General features: G+C 46.1%; 1 protein-coding gene across 1 annotated transcript in view; it reads right to left on the bottom strand.

Moving 5' to 3' along the window:
• The window catches only part of brip1 (BRCA1 interacting helicase 1), a 30,270-nt gene extending 17,404 nt beyond the window's left edge, over positions 1-12,866 (bottom strand). Inside the window, exons 1-14 of the mRNA XM_018748367.2 lie at positions 12,795-12,866; positions 11,825-11,935; positions 10,983-11,094; positions 10,611-10,805; positions 10,330-10,463; positions 10,134-10,232; positions 5,751-6,056; positions 3,806-4,027; positions 3,311-3,510; positions 2,574-2,706; positions 2,312-2,466; positions 1,979-2,156; positions 1,713-1,853; positions 1,448-1,609 (exon numbers count right to left, since the gene is read on the bottom strand). Coding sequence (XP_018603883.2) covers positions 1,448-1,609; positions 1,713-1,853; positions 1,979-2,156; positions 2,312-2,466; positions 2,574-2,706; positions 3,311-3,510; positions 3,806-4,027; positions 5,751-6,056; positions 10,134-10,232; positions 10,330-10,463; positions 10,611-10,805; positions 10,983-11,094; positions 11,825-11,917 — 2,130 coding nt within the window. The 5' untranslated portion in view covers positions 11,918-11,935; positions 12,795-12,866. The remainder of the gene's footprint in view (positions 1-1,447; positions 1,610-1,712; positions 1,854-1,978; positions 2,157-2,311; positions 2,467-2,573; positions 2,707-3,310; positions 3,511-3,805; positions 4,028-5,750; positions 6,057-10,133; positions 10,233-10,329; positions 10,464-10,610; positions 10,806-10,982; positions 11,095-11,824; positions 11,936-12,794) is intronic.
• Between the last annotated feature and the right edge of the window lie 8,403 nt (positions 12,867-21,269).

Raw genomic sequence — 21,269 nt, 5'->3', positions numbered from 1 at the left:
TTCTATCATGCACCCCAAGATGGGACTCTCAGGCTCCAGGACCCCGAAAGGGTCCAATTAAATGCTCCATCCTCTCATCTCTTACAGGACAACTGCAGATTAAATATTAATGTGCTACCACATAATTCTTACATAGACATTAATAATGGACACTGTCAGAGTATGGACTGGTTCTCCTGCAACGTGAGTGGAAAGCCATACTTCCTGCTGTATAACCCCAAGACAAACAGCGTCAGCACTTCCTGAGCCAGCCTCATGGAGGGCGCCACCGTGTGTTCAACCTGTCAACAAAATCACTGGCCTTTTTGAAATCAAATCGAGACCAGCGTAACTCGTACGGACCCAGACTAAAAGACTGCATTGGCTGTGAGTAAATATTAACAAGCAATCAGCTTTGACTTCACACTTTTAGTTGATATCTGGCTGTACTGTAAGCTGTCTCAGAAGAAGTACGTCATGGGAACTTTATGTGAATAGGTCTCTATTCCCAGACAGTCAAACAGATCATGCCCATGAAATAAACACACACGCAAACACACATGCACACGGATTCTCAAGTTGGCAACCTAGTTCCACAAACTGTTGTCTTGACAGACAGCTAGAACAACAATAAGTGATTTATGACAAATGCGTAAAAAACAGAAGAGGATTAAGTATTTATCAGTGAGGTCCACCCTATAAGCACATTTGCAGGCTGCAAGAGGATCTAAGGAAAAGAAAATGATGATGGGCTCCATAGTTTGTTCACTAATACATTACAGATGACTTGCGTTAGTTGACTGTTAGGAATACAACCACTTGGCATGAAGACACCATTAACATTTTCCACATTACTTTTCCTGCTCCCTGCTTCATCTTGACCATTCAGCATTCCTGTTTGATCAACCATGTTCAAGCACAACAATGAACAATCCCCCAAAGCTATACTTAAAATTTTTTATCTTAATAGAGGCTCCATAAAAACAAAACCATGGTCTCTAAAGCCATCTAGTGGCTTCAGCATGCAACAGGGTGAGCGTAAATGCACAGAGCTGGAAGAGCTCATTTTTCCTCTGCAGTACAGATACATCTCATGGGTATTTAACTTACAGGTTACAGAGGAGAAAAATGGGTTTTCAGGTGTAAACAAATTGGGGACAACTATTAGCATGGAGTTTAGAGCCACCACCTTTGGATCTGGAGGTCACAGGTTCGAATATCACCTACTGCTGTAAAGCCCTTGAGTAAAGTACTTACCTTAAGTTGCTCCAGTAAAAAATTACCCTGCAGTGCAAACAGGTAAATAACTGTAAGTAGCCACCTGCTGCCAAGGAAAGTGTCATTGTTTGTTTAGGTAAGTCACTGAACCTCTACTGCTTCAGGTAACATCTAGCTTTTGAAATGAATGCAGAAATAATTACAAGCTCCTCTGAATTCAGACAGTAACCTGTGTGCGAGGTCAGCCCACCTTGTAGGATGGTAGGAAGCAGAGCACGCCTCGTGCCACCGCTTGGCAGATTCTCACGAGAAGGGCGCCAACCTCATCCTGGAAGGCGAATGTCTCTGCATGCTGGAAGGTGGCGCACAGTTTCCTTCCCTGGGGGCCGTTTCCCAGGGTGCCCACCCACACCTGTATAGTTGGACCACCACAGGACATAAGACTGCAGACTCAGTTCACATTGACTGTTTCATGGATCTAGAATGATAAGTGCAATCAAGTTCTGACCACTGACCTGGGACTTGCTGATGACATGACTGGCTTCCAGTTGGATGGAGAAGTTGACCCCTAGCTCTGAAGAGAAGGAGCCCATGGGTGACAGCGTGCCAGATGTCAGGACAATGGTTCGGACGGAGCCACTCAGGTCTGTAAAGGCCTGCAGAAACATGGAAAAGATCTGGAGCATGGAAATGCATGACGTGCCCTCCCCCCTGGCCATTGTTACAAGTCATTACTACATAAATCTATGTCCCCCCCCACAACAGGTCAGAGTGAACTGACCACAGCTGGATTTAGACACCAGAAGCTCAGAGTGTACACCAGAGTCTTTGTGCGAGCCCCCTGACGGCGACGGTGTCTACGGGCAAAGAAGCCCTGGGCATCTGGCAAGTCAGGTGGGTCATTCTGGGTAGTCCAGACATAGGTCTGCTGGAGGGCCACGCGGTAGTCCTCAGCGAAACTGGTGGGAGAGAACTATTGTTCATCGTTGTCACCATCAACATCAGTTCACACGCAGCAAGTCAATACAATACTGCTCAATACATTATCAAAAAGAATGTAGAACCACCAAGATCTCACAAAATCTGTATTGTCAATTGCCTATAAGGCACACACCTGCAGTTATTTCTGTAGAGGAAATCAAGCACCATGAAAAGGCTCTTGAGCACAGTCTGAGTGGGTGCGCTGAGGGTGGGCACCTCCACCATGTCCTCCTGTCCATTCACGAGGCCGACTCTCTCCTCCTTTTCTAGTACGGCTGCCAGGTGCTTCTATAGAGCAACACATATTGAGAGCTGTGAGGGTGAACTCAAGTCAGCCAGGGACAACTAAATTGCAGAGATCATAGCTCACCTGCTCCCCAATTTACACAACTCACCTGTAGCACTGAGAAGGTGTCAGCAGTGATGCCTAGACCATGGAAGATGACAAGCACCTCTGCCCCTGTCCAAACCTTGCAAGATGTCTCGTAATCTCTCTCTGACAGGGCACCGCAGCTCTCTTGTATCCAGCTGCATTGTGGGACATAAATTTCAAGTCTGCATAACACTGCAACCTGTACTGTAATGTATTCCACTATTTTCATCCACTCATTCATTATCAATAACGAATTGTTCAATGCAGGCCCAGAGCTGATCATGAAAGGATATGGTGAGGCTACACCCTGGGCAGCACACTAATCCACAGTATGGCCGTCAAACACGCAATCATTCTGTCACAAACACATATACTATAGTTATCACTTCACTTATAACATGTCTTTTGACTGTGGGAGGAAAACAGAAAACCCAGAATAAGCCCCCACAAACATGTGAAGAACATTCAAACTCCATACAAACTAAGCTGGATTCGAACCTGCATCCAAACCCAAAGTCTTGGCTATGTGAGGTACTAGTGCCATGTTTCACTGTTTTGTGCTTTATTTATGACATGAAAATGTTATCAAGTTGAAGTGTTCTGAAGTGTTCAGAAGGTTGGAGAAAACCTCGCTCCCTACTGTATGAAGTAGAACAGGTGAGTGAAGATGTAAAAACTGTGCATCTCTTTGGCTAATGGTCTGAAGTGTCACATCATTGTGCTGCAATTAAGTGGTGGAGGGGGCGCCCAGAATCACACTTGAGAAGGCTGCAGCAGAAGGCTCCCAGAGGCCCGTGGTGAATCGGCCGGATGTTGTGGTACACCATGCCATCAATCTCGTTGCGAGCAGCAAGCAGCTGGGTCTGGCTGAGCGTGTAACTGGCACTGTCACGGGCACAGTCCTCAATGTTGTGGGCCTCATCCAACACCACCACCTGGCCCTTCAGATTGATCTCCATCTGTAAAGACCGGGTTAAGAGACACATTACTCTGCGTCACCAAGTCTGTCTGTAAATACAAAAGACAGAGCAACAACCATCTCTTTATAGCTACAGGAATTGTATGATGGCATTACACAGATAATTCTAAATGCAATTAATTTAGAGGAAACCTCATCTTCAGAAGACACATTGTTTTCAACATAGGCTGGGTGTTTCAAACAGCAGAACAATAACCTCTATGCAAAATGGACCCAGACTAATTTAAACAGACTGATCCAAAGTGGACAAGGTTGGAGAGTGAGGCCATACTCACACTTTCACGGATGAGTGGATCTAGCAGGTAGTTGTACGGGCAGAAGACAATGTGTGCCTCTTGCATGAGCTCACGAGCAGCAAAGTAGGAGCAACAGCGCAGCCGACTGCCCAGCCGCACCAGCTCCTCGATGTCCCAAGCCTGCTGCAGCCCATGGACCCACTGCAACGTTCCCTGATCCCGCATCTTATGCACATTGTGGTAGTACCGGCATGTCTGGCCCTGATCATGTGTAGCACAAGTCAAAACCAGCACATATTAACAGACAGCACAGCAGATTAACAGAATATCAAAGCAGCATGTTCTGCACCACTTTCACAACAATCTCAACAAACACTGAAGGATCATCCCTCAGAAACACAGACACAACATCAGCATCCACTGAACTGCACCAATACAAGACTAGGACACATAACATTATTGCTGAAGGATTTAAAGAGTTAGGAATTAAACATTTTCAAATACTCAATTTGGTGCCATTTTATAAGAGTTATAAGCTTGCACTTATTATGATTACTTTTTAGACTCCATGTCTATATCATTTTCCAGCAGAGTAAGAGGACAACCTCTGTCACTTTTTAGCTCCCACTCTATCAAGCAGGCTTCTCATAGGCCAGGAGGTTAATGGAATGAGGGAGAAGGTGAGAGGGAGTGGGGGATTATCCAAGTCTATGTGCCGCTGCTTTCATGCAACCTTCGTGTCTTACGACAGTGACAACAGCTTACCCTCCCAGTCATTGAACACACTCAGAACAAGTGTCTGAAAGTGTCTGAATGGAGAACACTCTCCAAGCATCAAGCAACGCCTGGGGAATGGGAGGGGGTTTTCATCAAGGCTCCATTAAAATATGAGCCAAAGGAAGGAGGTAGTCAGAAGACACCAAAAAGTGCCTACAGGAGGGCTTGCAGGGCAGGCTGCAAAGATATGGCACAGGTAAATAACGGCAGAACTGTCTTCTCCAAGAATGCCCTCCCCACACCCTCATCTGGTATTAAGACTGTTACCCAAGTGTACTTTCACAGTGGTGGGGGAGAGACACAGCTAGGCCCCTAGCATACACCTCTGGGGACAATCTAATTGAGGGTCATCAGAGGAGTCGACTCACTCTTGGGCCCCGAGCTCCAGCAGGAACAATACATCCTATCCAGCAGCACAAAGCCCCCTTGAAGCCCCCAACAAGGCAGCAAAACAAAGAGCCCCCCAATGACTGATCGCGAGTATTATTGTCGATAATTGTCGCCCACAGCTACTGTAAAAGATTTTGTTTGGGAAAACCCCTAAATGGAGGGTTTATGTTACTGCTGCAGTGGCCAGCTATAGCCAGCAGCAGGTTAGTGCTCTCCATCTGTATGACTCTCTCAAAGAGAGAAAAGCTTTAAATTAGCAACCACCCACAATGCTGTCAGATAAAAACGATATGCCTTGGGAAACAAGGCAATGCTTCTCAGCCTCAAGCAGGTCACTTTCAAATCCACAAACTCCAGTGAAGGCAGTGTACTGCCAAGGTGGCACCCTACAGGAAAAAAAGCTCAAATGCACCTTATAGTAGCCTCATTAGTGAACCTGACATGGATAGGAGGGTGTGCGGACAGTACAGTATGTCACAACGCATCATAAAGTTGTATGCATACAGCTGAAAACAACACAATGGAAAATAATCATTCATTTAGAATGCAGCAACATTTCTGTGGAATAAAATAATACAACCAAAATTAAGGTAAAAATATTTCCAATATCAAGTAATGATTATTTCAGCTATGGTAGTCACGGTTTTGAAAAGAAATGTCAGTCACTCTAAGTTTAAACAGCATAAAGTGTGAGAACTGTGGCAGTGATGACAGATTCCACTGTTTCATGCCACACCCGTTTACTTGTAGAGATAATTATTTAATTTTGCTCAAAGTTCCTGTACACACACAAGCCTCTCTAAATTCCCTCACTCACATTCTTGCCCTCCAGAAGTTCCTTGCAGCGCTCGTTACGGTTGGTGTGCTGAATGACCTCCGGATGCACGCAGGTATGGTCCCGGCTGGACAAGATGGTCATCGGTGTGCTGGTGTAGAAGGTGCGTTTCAGTTCGTGGGCAATCTGTGCAATCTGCTTGTGAGTTCGTGTGCCGAAGAAGATCTTGGGAACCGCCTTCTTACAACTGCCACCATTATTAGCTTTATCCTTGTCTTTCGTCTTTTCAGCTGCCTTTGCCCCCCTTTTGACCCCGTCACATGGGCATAGGAAGCAGCTAGAGGGAGACTGCCAGAGAAAATGAGAGGGAAAGATCAGCTGCACGGTTTAAAATTATCAATACCATAAAGATCTAGTTTGACCTCTGTTACAGACATGGCACCATTTCAGACCACATGATACCCATACAGAATGACAGTTCATTACTGTACAACTGCATAATTACTACGTAATAAATGATAAAAGTATTTTTAACAATGTAAAGTCTGAAGCCCTCATTCCTCTCTGTCCTATAGACCGAAGAGCCTAGAGCACCCACTGTTGTCTCCTGGGGCTTTTTCAGGGGTGGACTGGTCAAGTTCAGCCATCATTGCTGCTTTTTATATGTATGCACAGTTTATTTGCACATGTCGTACTTGTGTTTTCTCACATTGCAGAATTGTGTTCTACTATAGCTTTGAGCAGTGTCCTTCGGGATCAATAAAGTTTTCATCTATGTATCTTCTGTGTCAACAGAAAGCCACGTCTGTGGTTCGTTTCAGAAAGTAATATTTTTGTTGCACTATAAACACTGGGCTGCTTCACTGAACTAGAAGTACTTATAATTCAAATCTGGGAAGCAAAGCCTATGACATTTCTGAAACTGAGACCTCAATTCTCAAAATGTCCCAGTTCTGTGGTGTTCAACACCTGAGTAATAAACATGCCACACCAATCATCACCCACATTGCTCTCTGTTGCCCCATGAGTACTGGAACACGATGAAAGCTTAGTGGTCAATATTTTTGGGTTTTCACAACAGTCCTACCGATGGTAAGAATTCAGGTAAAATGCTGCTCCCTCTACAATATGTAACCTAACCTTTTCAAACAGAAGTGCCAGGCCTCTGCAAGAAAGTGGCTGTCTAATACCGTACAAGCCCTAATAATAAACCCTTGACACTCTCAGACCCTGTCCCTTTCTGTCCTTTCCCTGGCTAACTGTGATCGGTAAGATTATCCCTGATAAACAATCGCTAAGCCACAGCATGTTAGGCCACAATACCAGGGATCAAGCTGTCTCTTACCCTCCGTTTTCTGTGCGGGGGCAGCTCAGGTTACCCGCAGGCCCTTCTCAGCCTTGTTTGCCATTAAATATTACAATGCATGGTAGAATGGGGCGGACGCGAGGTCTTGCCGAGCTGTCACTCAACAGCATAAAGGGCGTGCTGATGTGTCCAGCAAACGGGGCTCAGGAATCGGGTAGGGTGACACTCCTGGTGGGACGGTTACATGAACAGGCTCCGGTTGCCTTGGTTGGGGGGGGGCGGTTGAGTGAGGATCGTTTTACCCACTGCTGCCACATTAAATAGGCAGGTCCAAATATCCTGCCTTCTGTATGGAATAATTACTTATTCATTGAGGGTGAGGGGGGAGTTGTGAATGAGGACCCCTGTCAGAGGCAGCGCAGGAAACAGCTGACACAAGAGTATCCGTTACACGCTGTGAGATGCCCACGTTCTTGGCTCTGCTTGGCTCTAGGCAGCAGGGGAAACAAACCCAGGAATGCAGATAAGAGCAACCAGTGGTTACCACCCCCATTCCTTCCACTAGAAACTGCACCACAAGGAAACACACAAACCCACACAAACTCCTGTTCCACATGTCTCTGAACAATCCGTATTCATAAAAACATGACTGCAAGCAAGAACCCAACAGGACTGTAGCAAATCACCACACACTACACATGGAAATTTTATTTTTTTTTTTAATGAGAACTTATATAAAAATCTGTTCAATGTCACTCTCCTCTACCTCATCTTAAGCACCTCCATCATAGCGGTGTAGCCTTAAAATTTGCCCCAGAGATCTGTACTTACCGGTACTCAGCTTGAACAAGGCAACCGAGCATTGCGCAAAACCCAGGACCCCCTCCACCACCCTCTCAAGCTGTAATAGTAGTATTTATACTAAATACATATTAACAAAAAAACATTCCACTCAATTTGCTAATGGGACATCAATTGGCTAATAAAAAAACCTGGAAACCACAATAAAGCCATACATGCAGTAAAGGAGAACGTTTACCACTTTAAACAGGCTAGGAGACAGCACAGTGCTTCAGACTGTTGCCTTGCAATCAGAGGGCCTAGGTTCAAACGCCTACTACTATTGTAGTACACTTTATCAAAGTACTTATTCTGAATTGATACAGGACAAATTACCCAGCTGTATAAAGATTATAAATAGCTTAGTGCACAACCCTAACATTAAAAGTCATCTTGTACAAAGGCGTCAACTAAGTATATCATAAAAATTTTAAAAATGCAGAGAAAGCCAGGACTAATCAACAGCAATAATGCCGCCGCTCTTTGACTTTTATTAGCATGTTACTGCTTTGCATACCAACCCCCTGATGTGGAATGGACAGTCTTTAGGACATAATGATGTATGGAAATACTTCAGGATGTGGTGTAAAACCTGGACAAAGAACCCTGCGGAGTGAGATGTGCTGGTGCCTTGTTCCTGGCTGCACAGGTAGCCCGATATTACAGCTCTGTAGGTGGGGGTGGGGGGTGAGTCACCCCTGCCAGCCCTCTCGGCTTCCCAGCACTGTAGCAGACACCTGAGAGAGTGAAATCTCACACGGCCAGCAGCACAGTAGGAGAGCGGATCTATCGCTGCTGCCAGCCGACTCCCAACATACTCCCAATACAGGGTCTCTATGAAGGAACTTAGGGGATGGGGGGGGGTCATTTTGCTGCACCTTTTGGACCCCCAATCTCTCCAGAGCCCCCCTTCACATTTGAAAAGCACCTGTTTATCCACCCCACCCCACACAGTAACCAGCGGGTGAACCCCATTCAATATTTATCCCAGGCTTCACAGATCACTGCGAGGCAAGGCAAACCTTTTAATTAAACTGGAGCTTGCTTCAAAGGGTCCATTCAAGATGTCCGTCAGCGAGTACGGCATGGAGAGCGGTGTCAGGTGGGGGTGCGAAACCCGAGCTGCCCACTTTCCCCCCCGTCAGAGCTGAAAGGGAGCTGGCCCCAGCGGCCCGACCCAGGACCCCATTGTAACAGTCTGCCAGTCTCCAGGAACGTGTAACAGAAGTTACTCCCAGCCCATTGTAGGGGTTGTAAGCAATATGTTCCTCTGTGAGACGGGCAAGCACATTAACACAGATTCTTTTCACTGTGGGGTCCCCGATACCCAAGGTGTTTGTTACAATGCATCTGATTTTGGTGGAGCTCTCAGCAGATCGCGTCGAAGGTGGGTGACTGAACCAGAGAATGTTTTTCAACATTATAAATGACACCTAGCCCAGCCGGTGATGTAGTACCCCAGGGTTAGAGACGAGCTCAACAACAAATGAACAGACGCATGGCAGTGACCGCAGGTGGCCTGGAATTAAAAATTCCACAGAAGCCGAGCAAGCTGCAACATCTAAAGTTGTCATTAGCTTAGCTCAAAGTTATGGACACAGCTTAAAGTACCTTCCTTTAAAAAAAAAAAAAAAACGCTTTGTCATCACCCAGAACTAACCCCTTAAAGAAGTGTGTTGTAGTACAAGTATGTCAATGTAACCCTGTTTCTAATTCCCCTGATAGTCACATTTCCAGTAAGACCAGAAGAGCATTACTTTATTAGTCATTTTTCACAGCTGTGGATGATGGCCAGGGAATACAACATGCAGAATATATATATATAAAAAGTCTACAAGTCAGAACACCATAATAATAAAGTAAAAGCAATTTCACATAACTGGCTTAAACGGGATCCGTACATGTCAGCAAACAGTATGTTATTCCTACTTTCATTAATGTTTCTCTCACAAATTATCAGAATGAGGAGAACAAGCTGCCAGGAGCTTACTCACAGTCTCTCTAAACGCAAGCAGTAAAACAAATAACGTGGCTAAATCACCACCATGCTGTTAGGAAGGTTCTATTGCCACCCAGTGTAACAAAGTTAGTATTACACACAAAATGCTCACCTAATGTAAAGATGAAAGAATTTTTTTTTTTTTTTTTGCAAATTACAGTGTGTGCTTAAGCCTCATTTAAAAATAAAAGCCTCAAAATAATAATAAAAAAAACCTGAGGAACTGATGAATACTATCTGACCACAAGACAAAAATTCACAGTCAGTAGCCTCCTCTCACCTCTATTGTACTGGTGCAGGCCTCTGTTATTGGCGTCTCACCCTGAAGATCATCACTGATGATGATCACTCCCTGCTCAAGACATCTCCTCTTCCTCTCCTAAGGATTCACAACAGGTGGTTCACAAGAGCAAAGAGTTGCAGTTCTCCTACAAGGGGTGGATGCTGACCACTGGTAGAAAAGAATGTAGCAGTACCTTTTGATCAACAACAAGACTGCGGATTCGCTTCCTATCTGGCATGAAGTCATCATCAGCGTTTGCACTGAGGGAAGCTTGCCGTTTCTCTGAGAGCCGGGAGGCCAGGGTGCTGCTCCTGGGCCTGTAGTTGTCTGAAGCAAAAGTAATAACATACTGTTACACTGTTAACGTGCTTAATACCATACTTTTAGATTCACTGCCCTCCTTGCTGACAGCAAAACACTCTGTTAATCTCAGTCCAATCCTACAGGCCACATCCAAATGGAAAGGACAGTCACCTGTGACAGGAGGATGTGTGTGCTGTGTCACTGTGTCCAGGCCTGTAAGATCCACAATGGGGGTTACTGACCCCTCTGTAACACCAGATCTGGGCATACTGTGCCCTCTCGAAGCATGGCAGGCACACTGACAGGGTGTAGTGACCTCTGGCTTCTTGAACTCATTATGAGACATTCCCTCCTTCTCTGCCTTAGCTGAAAAGACACAGCACACAAACATACTTTTGCTAAAGGCACCAGAGAACATTTGCAATTTCATACCAACAGAGACATGCACGCAGTCAAACCCATAGGACATACTTTCAGTAACATTAAAAAAAATATTGAAACACGGATATGAAAAGTTAAATATGCACTGACTGATGGGCGTACCGTATTGAGCCTGTTGCCAAGCTAGGGCTGAGCAGAGCAGAGCGAGGCTCTTGCCACTGCCGGTGGGGCTCTCCAGCAGGCAATGGTGACCATGGTTCAGGCCACGCACGATCTGTTGAGGTCCAGAAAAATACTTCAGCGCTTTTTGTGAATTAATGTCGCTTTATTTTCCTATTTTGTTTGAACTCAAACAAATATGTGGCCTCCGTAGTCTATGCTGTATGAGAAACAAGCTCCACTAGTGTTCAGTGGACACAGAGGGTGCAAATCAAGGGACCAAAATGTAGAATCTGCATATCTTCTATTAAATGGGCAATGGCAAAAAAGTAGAGCCGACCAACATGTTGCAAGTGGAAAGTCTTCTGTACAATGGGCAGTGAATATTATTATTAATTTGTATTAGCTGACACCTTTGTTCAATGTGATTTACAATGTTAAACACACTACACTAAGCTACTTATAAGTATTCACTCATCTACACAACAGAACAATGCAACACACACTCAAAGTCACACACTACAGTGCTACTATTAGTGCCAATTAAGTCACCAATTCACCTGAAACACATTTCTGGACTGTGGACAGAAACCCAAACAAACATGTAAATTCCACACAGACTGAGCCGGATTCAAACCCACATCATCCCACAGCCCAAACACCGTGCAACACCAGCGTTACCTACTGTACCGCATAGTTTACAGTCAAGCCAGTCTTTAAAGAGCAGTTGGCCAGAGCAATTAATTATGTTTCATTCAGTATAATTAAATGTCACAGTGGTACGGATGATATTGTTCATCAGCAGGGTGTGAAGTCACAAGCCAAGGCACAATCTGAGTGCTTACTGAATTCATCATTGCCAGCTGAGAGGGGTAGGCCTTGCAAGGAAACTGGATCTTCACACCTCCTATGGTGTACTCGACGGCAGTAGCAGCCATGGGGTCCTACCTTCGGGGCTGAGGAAAAACATGGGTGAACAACTGTATTATCAGCAACTATTGAGCAAAAAAATCCTTATTACATTTCAAGATTTATCACCATATACTTTATATGTTTCTCTGCATCTAGCCCTGTTTTCTTTCAAAGCTTTTTACCAGCTAGGAAAATCCAGTTTTCTTACAATGTGTGACCTTAAGGCTTAATTCAGAGGTTCTTAACCTTTTGTAGGCCATGGTCCCCTAAGAATCTGATGAAATCTAAGGACTTCTTCAACTTAATGCCCACAAATAAATACTGAGAAAAATAATTCCACTGAATCTGAAAAATGACTACTTTCAAGTTTCATAAACGTCATAGTACTTGACTTTATAAAATTTATAATTCCGCTTGCAGCCCATGATTTCAAAACAGTGTATTAAACTAAAGGTGAGTGAATGGAGAGAAAAGTGTAAATCCAAGGTGTTTTTTCTAGAAGTGAAATTATCCGATTTCATCATTCAAATCACACATTTCATTGACATTTCGACGACTTGTTGTTGTTGGTGGACATACCATACACATACGAGCTGGTATGAATTTGTACACAAACGTGACAAAGTGTATGTAGTTACACAAAGAACCAATAAATTACAATTCATACACAGATGACATATATATCATATGATAATCTTATCATGTTCGAAGAAAATCGGAACACACACTGTCATGATGTTTTTTTTACCTCAGAACACAGAGAGACAGAAGTAACTCGGGTTGTCTGTCTATCAGACTGTTTACTTAGCTAGCATGCTACAGCTATAGAACACTTAAAGCTTATATTTTCTTGATATACTTTATCAATGTTAAAGGAAAATTCATTTTTAAACTCATACTTACCTTCAACTACACACGAAACTAAGAATATAAACACACAAGAGTAAAGCAGATTCCCGCCATGCAAAGAACTTCTACCAACCAATAAAAAAGAAGAAGAGAGCAAGGTAACAGAAGCTCCCGAACCCCAGCCAATCACAAATATTCTTACTAAAAGCCAATAAGACTTCACTTTGGATCGTTTTTAAGTTTTTCTTTTTTTTAATTGATATGATTCAGAAATATTTCTTTGTTTCTATATTTTGCCCAACATATAATTTTTGGCTACAGTTGGCAAGTCATTAAAACAGGAAAACTGCTATTACAAACACTAAAAAGCAGTTTAGGGCCAAAGAGGACATGAAAACGGTGAAAAGCATGTTTCTTCTGTTACTTAGGGCCCGAAGTACATTATTTCTGCAAATATTCATTGTGTATAAATGGGTAAATACAGAGGAAATATGTAAAAAAGGATTTTAGCTAATAGATGTAAACTTTGTGGTAAAAAAAGTATAAGAAAATGCTTGCAAAATTCAAAATTGTTGAACATTATGAAATGTATTTTTAGACAGTTTGTTTTACAGTGGCCCCAGCTACACAGCTTATCATACATTTTTTTGCCACTCGAGGACAAGGGAGGTCACAGAAAAACATCTGGACGTTTGACGCTGGCAGAGACCCCCTCCTTCAGCAGCTTGGTGGACCATGCAGAGAAGGGGTGGGGGGGCTTTGGCCCTTCCTCTGCTCTTCTGAGCTCATGAACCATGGCCTTGGTTCTAGTGTGAGGGAATTCTGAGGTCCCTGCAGATCTTCTCAATCATGTCAGTCATCCATCCCACTGGATTTTCCTGCCATGACAGAGAAAAGTCACTCGTGACATGGAGCTGCCTGTGAGCACAGCCCTAGGCTCCCACTGTGTCATCATTGTCCACATTCGGGAGGGTGGGAGTTTGGGAAAGAAGATCTGTTCATGAAGGGCAGTTGCTGTCACCCACCTCCAGCACCACTGACAGCTGGCTCCAACTGGGCTTTGAGCAGAATGGTACTCACCTGCCTAATGTGAGGTCTGCGGGAGGTTGCTTTCTACCTTCCCAGCTGAAGTTTAGACTTGCAGTCTAAATCCAACTCAACGTATTTCAAATAATGCTGTACTTCATGATGTCGACATTACTGCTCCAGTGTAAAAATCAATATACAAAATGTGACGTGTCATTTACATTTATTTATTTTGCAGACGCTTTTCTCCAAAGCAACTTCCAACAAACTCTATGTAGTGTTATCAGCCCACATACCTTATTCACCAAGGTGACTTACACTGCTAGATACACTACTTACAATGGGCTACTCATCCATACATCAGTGGAACACACACTCTCTCTCTCTGTGTCACTCACACACTATGGGGGAACCTGAGCCGCATGTCTTTAGAGTGTGGGAGGAAACCCCTGCAGACATGGGGAGAACATGCAAACTCCCCACAGACTGAGGGGGGATTGAACCCATGTCCTCTCGCACCACCCAGGTGCTATGAGACAGCAACACTACTCGCTGTGTCACCCCAGCTGAAACTTACTGGCTGAAATTTTTTAGACCTAAAGTCTAAATGTAACTCAAAGTATTTAATTCTATACTTAATAATGTCAACATTACTGCTCTAGTGTAAAAATCAATTTCCAAAATGTTACTACATGCAACTTGTCATAATATTACAGGACACTGTTTCCCATCACGAAGGGGTGCGGTGGCGCAGTGGGTTGAACCGCAGTCCTGCTCTCCGGTGGGTCTGGGGTTCAAGTCCCGCTTGGGGTGCCTTGCGACGGACTGGCGTCCCGTCCTGGGTGTGTCCCCTTCCCCCTCTGGCCTTACGCCCTGTGTTGCCGGGTAGGCTCCGGTTCCCTGTGACCCCGTAAGGGACAAGCGGTTCTGAAAATGTGTGTGTGTGTGTGTGTGTTTCCCATCACATTTGACTGGAACAGAAGGATAGTTTGGATGCTGCTCCTACACAGCAGGTAAAGTGTGAGGTTTTTCACTGGTGTTGTTTGTTTTTAGTCCTGAGCTGTTAAAATACACTTGGAAGTCAGCCAGCCAGCCACCTACCATTGCACAACCATCACCACATAAATGCACACCCACAGTTCCTTGTTGCACTCACTCTCTGGGACACCCATGAGGCTGCACAACTGTGATGTCACACTGTGCTGAGAGAACATATGAAACATGGTAAACAGGCAGGCTAGACAAGGATTCTAGCATGCCCCCTCAACAGTATCCAATGAAACTTCCTCATTTCACATAGTCACCTACATTTACTCATTCCCCTGAAATTTTTCTCCAAAGCAACTTACAATGTTAAGGTTATAATTATTCACTCATTTACACAGTTGAGTAATTCCAGAACAATTTAGGGTAAGTACCTTGCCCAAGGGTACTACAGCCAGTGGAGGGGATCTAACCTCTGGCCTCTGGATCCAAAGGCAGTAGCTGTAACCACTACACTACCAACTGTCCCTAGGTGTCCCTCTGTTTAAGAAAATGTGAGCCAGCATGCAGATGTAATCCTTATATGGATGTAACTTTTATGTGTAGAGAGGTGCAGATTTGCTCTGTATTGTCAGTGATACATGATGGTATGATATTAGGTTCATTAACAGGGAAGGCAGCATGGCCTCAGAGTTGCATGTTCTCCTTGTGTTTGCCTAGGTTTCTTCCCACACACCAAAGACATGTGTTTAAGATGAAATGGCAACTCTCAATGGCCCTCAGCGTGTGAGTATGTTAGTATGATTACCCTAGTGTCCCATCCAGGGAATACCCTGCCTCACACCGCGTGCGGCCCTCGATACACCTTGGACCACTGCGACTTTAGACTGGACAATTATTGATAAGGGATGAGTGGATGATGAAGAGAGAGCAAAAACATGCATGCATGTTGATCTGATAAACAACCGTTTAGCTGACATACATGGATTTCTGGAGAATTTTCCCCTCTGTGCACTGAATTCATGTCACAGTGAAAGACAACACACTGCTGTTTCATGTTTTTTCTTCAGCATTTGGCTGCTCTTCTCTCATCAACTGGAATGCTGAAAAGGCCTGTTCTGCTGGAGCAGATATAGTTTTAATGAGAAGCGAGGATGTCTAACACTTGGCAGGTACGCTGCCTCACCTGGGATGCCCTGATCTGTCATTACTTACTCTGATCGCCCTCTTAGCACTGTCTGGTGGCATTAGGACTCAATTTGTCTACAGGATGTGAGGCAAAGTGCTACGGGGATGCTGAGGTAAGTTGACAGAAATGAGATTGAGTTTAGCGTGAGCTGTCAAATGCATGGCTGGAGAAAGAGCGGCCAGCAGCAAACTTTTTTTTCTTCGCATTTTCATCCCCTGACATCAACGTGAGTTTGAGGAACGCGGCCCTTGCTGACACTATCAGACGAGCTGCACTTTGAGGACAAGGTGACGCGGATCGTGACTGGCTGCGGTCTCCAGTCTGCACGCGCTGCTCGAATGCTTCACGCTCTCCTCTCCGCGGCAGATTCATAGGACAATGTTTTCATTATTATATAACATGTTGTTGCTGCTGCAAGGGGAACGCAAATTGGTTCTGGCTCCTTCCTCTGATAAAGTGGATGCATGAAGCCAAGGTAGCTCACTTATCAAAATGTGTGTGGTGAGGGAGCACAAGTCACGGAGCACCTATCTGTTCTGAAAAATGTGGGAAGGACAGATGCCCTTCTGAAAGTTGAATGGACCAGCCCCCCCCCCGACATTCTCAGTCCATACCTACAGCATGGTAGGTGCTACTGAGTTGACGTTGACTCATGGAGACCACTTACATGGTTTCCAAGATAAGGGAGGGTAGGGAAATGGTTCAAACAAGACCTTTTTCTGCACGTCTTTGGAACGTGGGAGAAAACCCATGTGAATATGGGCAGAACATTCCAGATATGCTCAGACTGAGTGGGGATTGAACCCCAGATGCAAAACCACAACGCAGGTGCCATGAGGCACTAGTGCTATCTGCTGTGCCACTATGGTATCTATAGCTAGATGCTTGGAATATCCAACCAGAACAAACTCAACATACATGTCCTGTGTTCTGCCTTGTCGGACCTACCCGGGCCAAACCCATATAGTGTCGACCTGCAGAAGGATTTCGCTATCGTGACGCCATGGAGTCTGACACACATCCAGGTGCCAGTTACAGCTGAGAAGGACAGAAGGGTGAGCTCTCATGAGTGGTCAAGAAAAATCTTACTAGATACTGTTGAGATCTTGATAGCATTTTGGTCATTGTCTTTGATGAGTTTATGCTGCGGCTGTTGAGTTTGGATCAGGAGGTAGGTGTGTTTAGATTTAAACATTTCTGTAGTTGCGTTTGACTGCCGTCACCTTTGTCATTTTGCTGACATCTCCGTCCTCTTCAGTTCATCATTGCTCTGATTAGATATGCATTACGACACGTCTTGGATTTTCCTGGAGGACAGCATTATCCAATTCAGCTTCATGATAACCCTTTGGAACTGAGTGCCAGTGCAGGGCATTGCTGTGCACCGTGTGAGTGCTCAGTGCCCGAAATCCCATTGTACAAGACGCTGACGGAGCATTTGCTGGTGGAGAACAAGCAGACTGTGTTAAAACAATCAGACCCGGGACCCAGGGATCTCCTGCAGGCCCAACTTGTCTCAGCCTGTACTGTTGGGCTTGACCTGACATAAAGCACAAGGCTTGGGCTGTCAGCACGATGCACTAAGTTATGGATCTACTGCACATGGGTATTGTTTTTGTTATTCAACATTATCCTGTCCATTGATCACAATGAATGGTGAAACAATGAAGCATGGTTTTCCACTCAAAGGTCCAAGGTTTGAATCCCACCTTCTGTTGTAGGGCTCTTGAATCAAGTACTTACCCTGAATAGCTCCAGTAAAAATTATCCAGCTGTCTAAATGGGTAAATCGGTGTTTGTAGCTTAAAATTGTATGTTGCTTTCGAGAAAAGCGTCAGATAAATGGATGAATGTAGGCACTCTGCTGCCAGTGAGGAAGCTTGCATCACCATCACCACCTCAAGGGTGGCTGAAAAAATGGAGAAGGTATGGAATCCACCTGGCTTTAACTAGTCTAAACTAAATGTTGTTCTAAATCTGTATCTCTCCAGCTTCCTCACATGTGGAGCACCTCTGAAATTTGTTTTATATGAAAGGGATCCCACAGAACAGTACCCCAGTGTCTTGACTTCTGCTCTTCGCGTTTGGCAGCTCTGAGTCTACATGCTCTCTAAGATGAGGAGTCGTACCAGCGCTTGCAGCTGAGATGTTGGCCCCCGTTTTCCAGAAGCGAACTCCTGCGTACAGGTGGACCATCGCTGCATGGAAACGGCCTGTCTACCACCCAGCTGCAGGCGAGTCAGGGTGTCTGTGTGTGGAGGGGATCTCTACTGGAGCCCTGCTATCAGCTGTGTAAAATACCCAGGAGCTCTCTGCTCTGCAGCCTCAGAGACTCACAGACCCATCTGCCAGAACCTCCTCACCGCCACTGTGTGTTTATGTTGGTGGGCCAGTTGCTAGGGTAACAAGCAGGGTCGAATAGCTAGCGCTGGGATGCTCGAACATGGAGAATGGCACTGTGGGGCTCACGGTCACGTGATCGAGCTATGTAGGTCACTCATCAGACGGCTCCGGCGTGTTTTTCAAAGAAGGCACAAAGGGTGGCGCTCTGTTGCCCTGGGTGAAGGGACGCACATCGCTGCTGCGCTGCCTTCCTCCTCGTACAGTGGCTGGGAGGGCCAAGTACCACCCAGGCTCATGTAAATCCTGCGGGACTGTGTGGAGATGCTGGAGAGAATCCATTATTATGGTGATCCCCACACTGAGTGATATAATTGCACCTTGAAAATGTGCCCTTAATCCCAGGATTAGAAACATTAACATGCTTGAGGTGAAGTAAACCTCATTTTTAAATCACTTAATACCGTTCCATAAATGACATTACGTGTGTCTGTGATTGTGCTGAACTGAAGGGCTGAGCTTTTTTCCACAAAAACCCAGTGCGGAATTATTTGTCTCAAAGTTTATGTTCTCAGATGCAGCGTTTCCGTCACTGTGGGACCATTTCCAACGTGTTTTTTGATGAATGTGAAAATGGGAAAAGGGATTTCCGAAGGGACTGTTGCGTCCCACGTCTGCTGCGCGACGTCTCTTGCTGTGTCTGTAGTTGCTGCGTGTTCCAGAACGCCGAGGGGATAATCAGGGACACCCAGTTGCCGCCACCCCCCACCACCACCACCCCACCCCACCCTCACCCTCGGCTGCTCCATTGCCCTGGCAACCACCTGCTGCCTGCTTGAGCTCTTCTTCAACACCAGGTGCGTCCTCTCCTACCCACAATGCACCACTGACCACACTGCAAGCCTGAAAGGCAGGAGCGTGACAGCCTCGCGGACCAATGTCTCACCCAGTTCAGGCATCTCAGAGACGCTTAGTCTACCGCGGTACACCTACAGATCCCACGTTTCCTTTACAAACAGTGCATATGGTCTCCAGTGGCCCCTGGTGCAAACAAGCAATAGCGATCAGAAACATAAAGACAGAACGCACGCTCTAGGTGCACGGTACTTATCTGTATGCCACGTACAAGTCAAAGCCAGTGCTGCAGGCATCCGTGTTTACACTATGAGTCATGGGTGTGATGAGCAACTCTGTGCGTGTGTGTCCATCTGCAGGAGTGGGTGAAGAAGTTCACGGGCCGTTCGGCAAAAGATCAGTACTCCAGCAGCGTCACTTCCGCACTTTGTTGGGTCCCCAGGCAGCAGGGGGGCAGCCGGATGGGAAGAGGGGAGGTGTCACACAGCCTCCTTGGCTCACACTCTGCCCACCCTCGTGGGTGTAAACGCTCGCTGTCGCTCACCTGAACCAGAACCGCAGTGTTCCTGGATAACAACGGGCATTCGGTGCAGTGTTCGGCTGGCGCGCAGGTGAGTCACTTTGCAGTCACAGGTCAGAGAACAGAACTGGCTCAGTCTTCTGTCTTGGGGTTAACACAATGGTTTCTGCAGGGCTTCAGCACACCATGATTCATATTTATACCTGGTTTTACCAAATGTACCACACTGAATGTCAGACCTGTCAGGTACCCCCCTTTCAGGGTGAAGATGGCCTTTCCTGTGTATCGATGTGCTGTCAGACATCCTTTTCGCAGGGCGACCGCTGGCCCCTTCGGCGGGGACCGCAGCGAGGTCCGCAGGCACATGAAGCTGGTGGCGAAGAGCCTGATCTCAAAGCGTCCGAGGGTGGAGGCCAAATTCCAGAAAGGCGAGCGCCGGAAAAGCGCCACACCAAAATTATCCGGAATTTATTAATATTAAAGGATCGTTAGATTCGCACCACTCTCTGCGTGGTGTGTCCTCCTTTGCCATCTGGATGTGAACTGTGTCCTTGGAAAGCTGCTCATGCAGCAAGCTGAAGTGTGTTTCCAGGGGTTGCAGTGCCTCCTTCTGACCACATGATGGCAGTATGACACAGCCACTCTTCCAGGGCTGCACCTCCCCCCCCCCCCCTTTGTTCTCTTGCCAATATCTGTGTTATGCTGTTTTCCCATAATGTCTTGGAAAAAAAAAGAGAGAAAAAAACGTATCCTCGGGTTAAAATAAATAGCCTTTCACAGTTAATTTAATTGAGTTTTTTTTCGCACATAATCTACTCAGAGGTAATTCCGTCTCCGTTTCTGTTACAAACAAGAATAACATTGCTCCTGCGACTGCCGGCCGTGCAGCAAACACTCGGCTGACTTGCGCGGACGGCCTCGCGGTTCGATCCACTTACAGAGTCGCCGGCCTCCATCGTGGGTCTCGTGACTTCGGGCGACCCGGGACCTTGTCCGGAGAGACAGGTCCGTCGGTCAGCAGCAAAGGCCGGTTAAGGGCCTTTGGGCCGAATGCCACGCGGAGGCCAGGCGTGAGCTGTGTTTTTGCTCATGCAACAATATTCTATACGATGCGCATCGTTGCGTCGGCGGAGCCCCTTCGCCGTTGCTCGCGAACCACTAACTGGACGCTTTGCTTGGTGCCCGACCCGGACTAACTTCTTAATCAGCCGCCTCCTGCCGGCCCGCTGCGCCGGTGTGCGGCGAGAGCCTCTGCGTCTTTTTTTTATTTCTCTTTTTTTTTTTTTCACAGCCTCAGTGTGTCGCCAGTTGTGTGACCCGCTCTCCTGCCGGGCGCCCAGGTACCCCACGCTGACGTGTTTAATTGTGTGCGTCTCCAGGACACTGCGACGAGCGAGAGGGGGTGGAGGGGGGCGGAGCCTCGCCGCCTGTGTCTCGTCGCACGCTCGGGTCACGGGGAGAACCCGGAGGTCGCACGGCCCCTGGTGACCTGGCTCCGGCGCTGAAGGCTCCGCCGCTGAGAGGGCTACACCGGGTCGCACAACAGCCACAACAATTTAATATGATTGTATGAAACACTATATAAACCTAGCTCATTCCCAGCGACCCCACCCCC

This window comes from Scleropages formosus, chromosome 10 (genome assembly GCF_900964775.1).
Source record: "Scleropages formosus chromosome 10, fSclFor1.1, whole genome shotgun sequence".
NCBI lineage: Eukaryota > Metazoa > Chordata > Actinopteri > Osteoglossiformes > Osteoglossidae > Scleropages > Scleropages formosus.
This window is presented reverse-complemented; position numbering and strand designations above follow the sequence as displayed.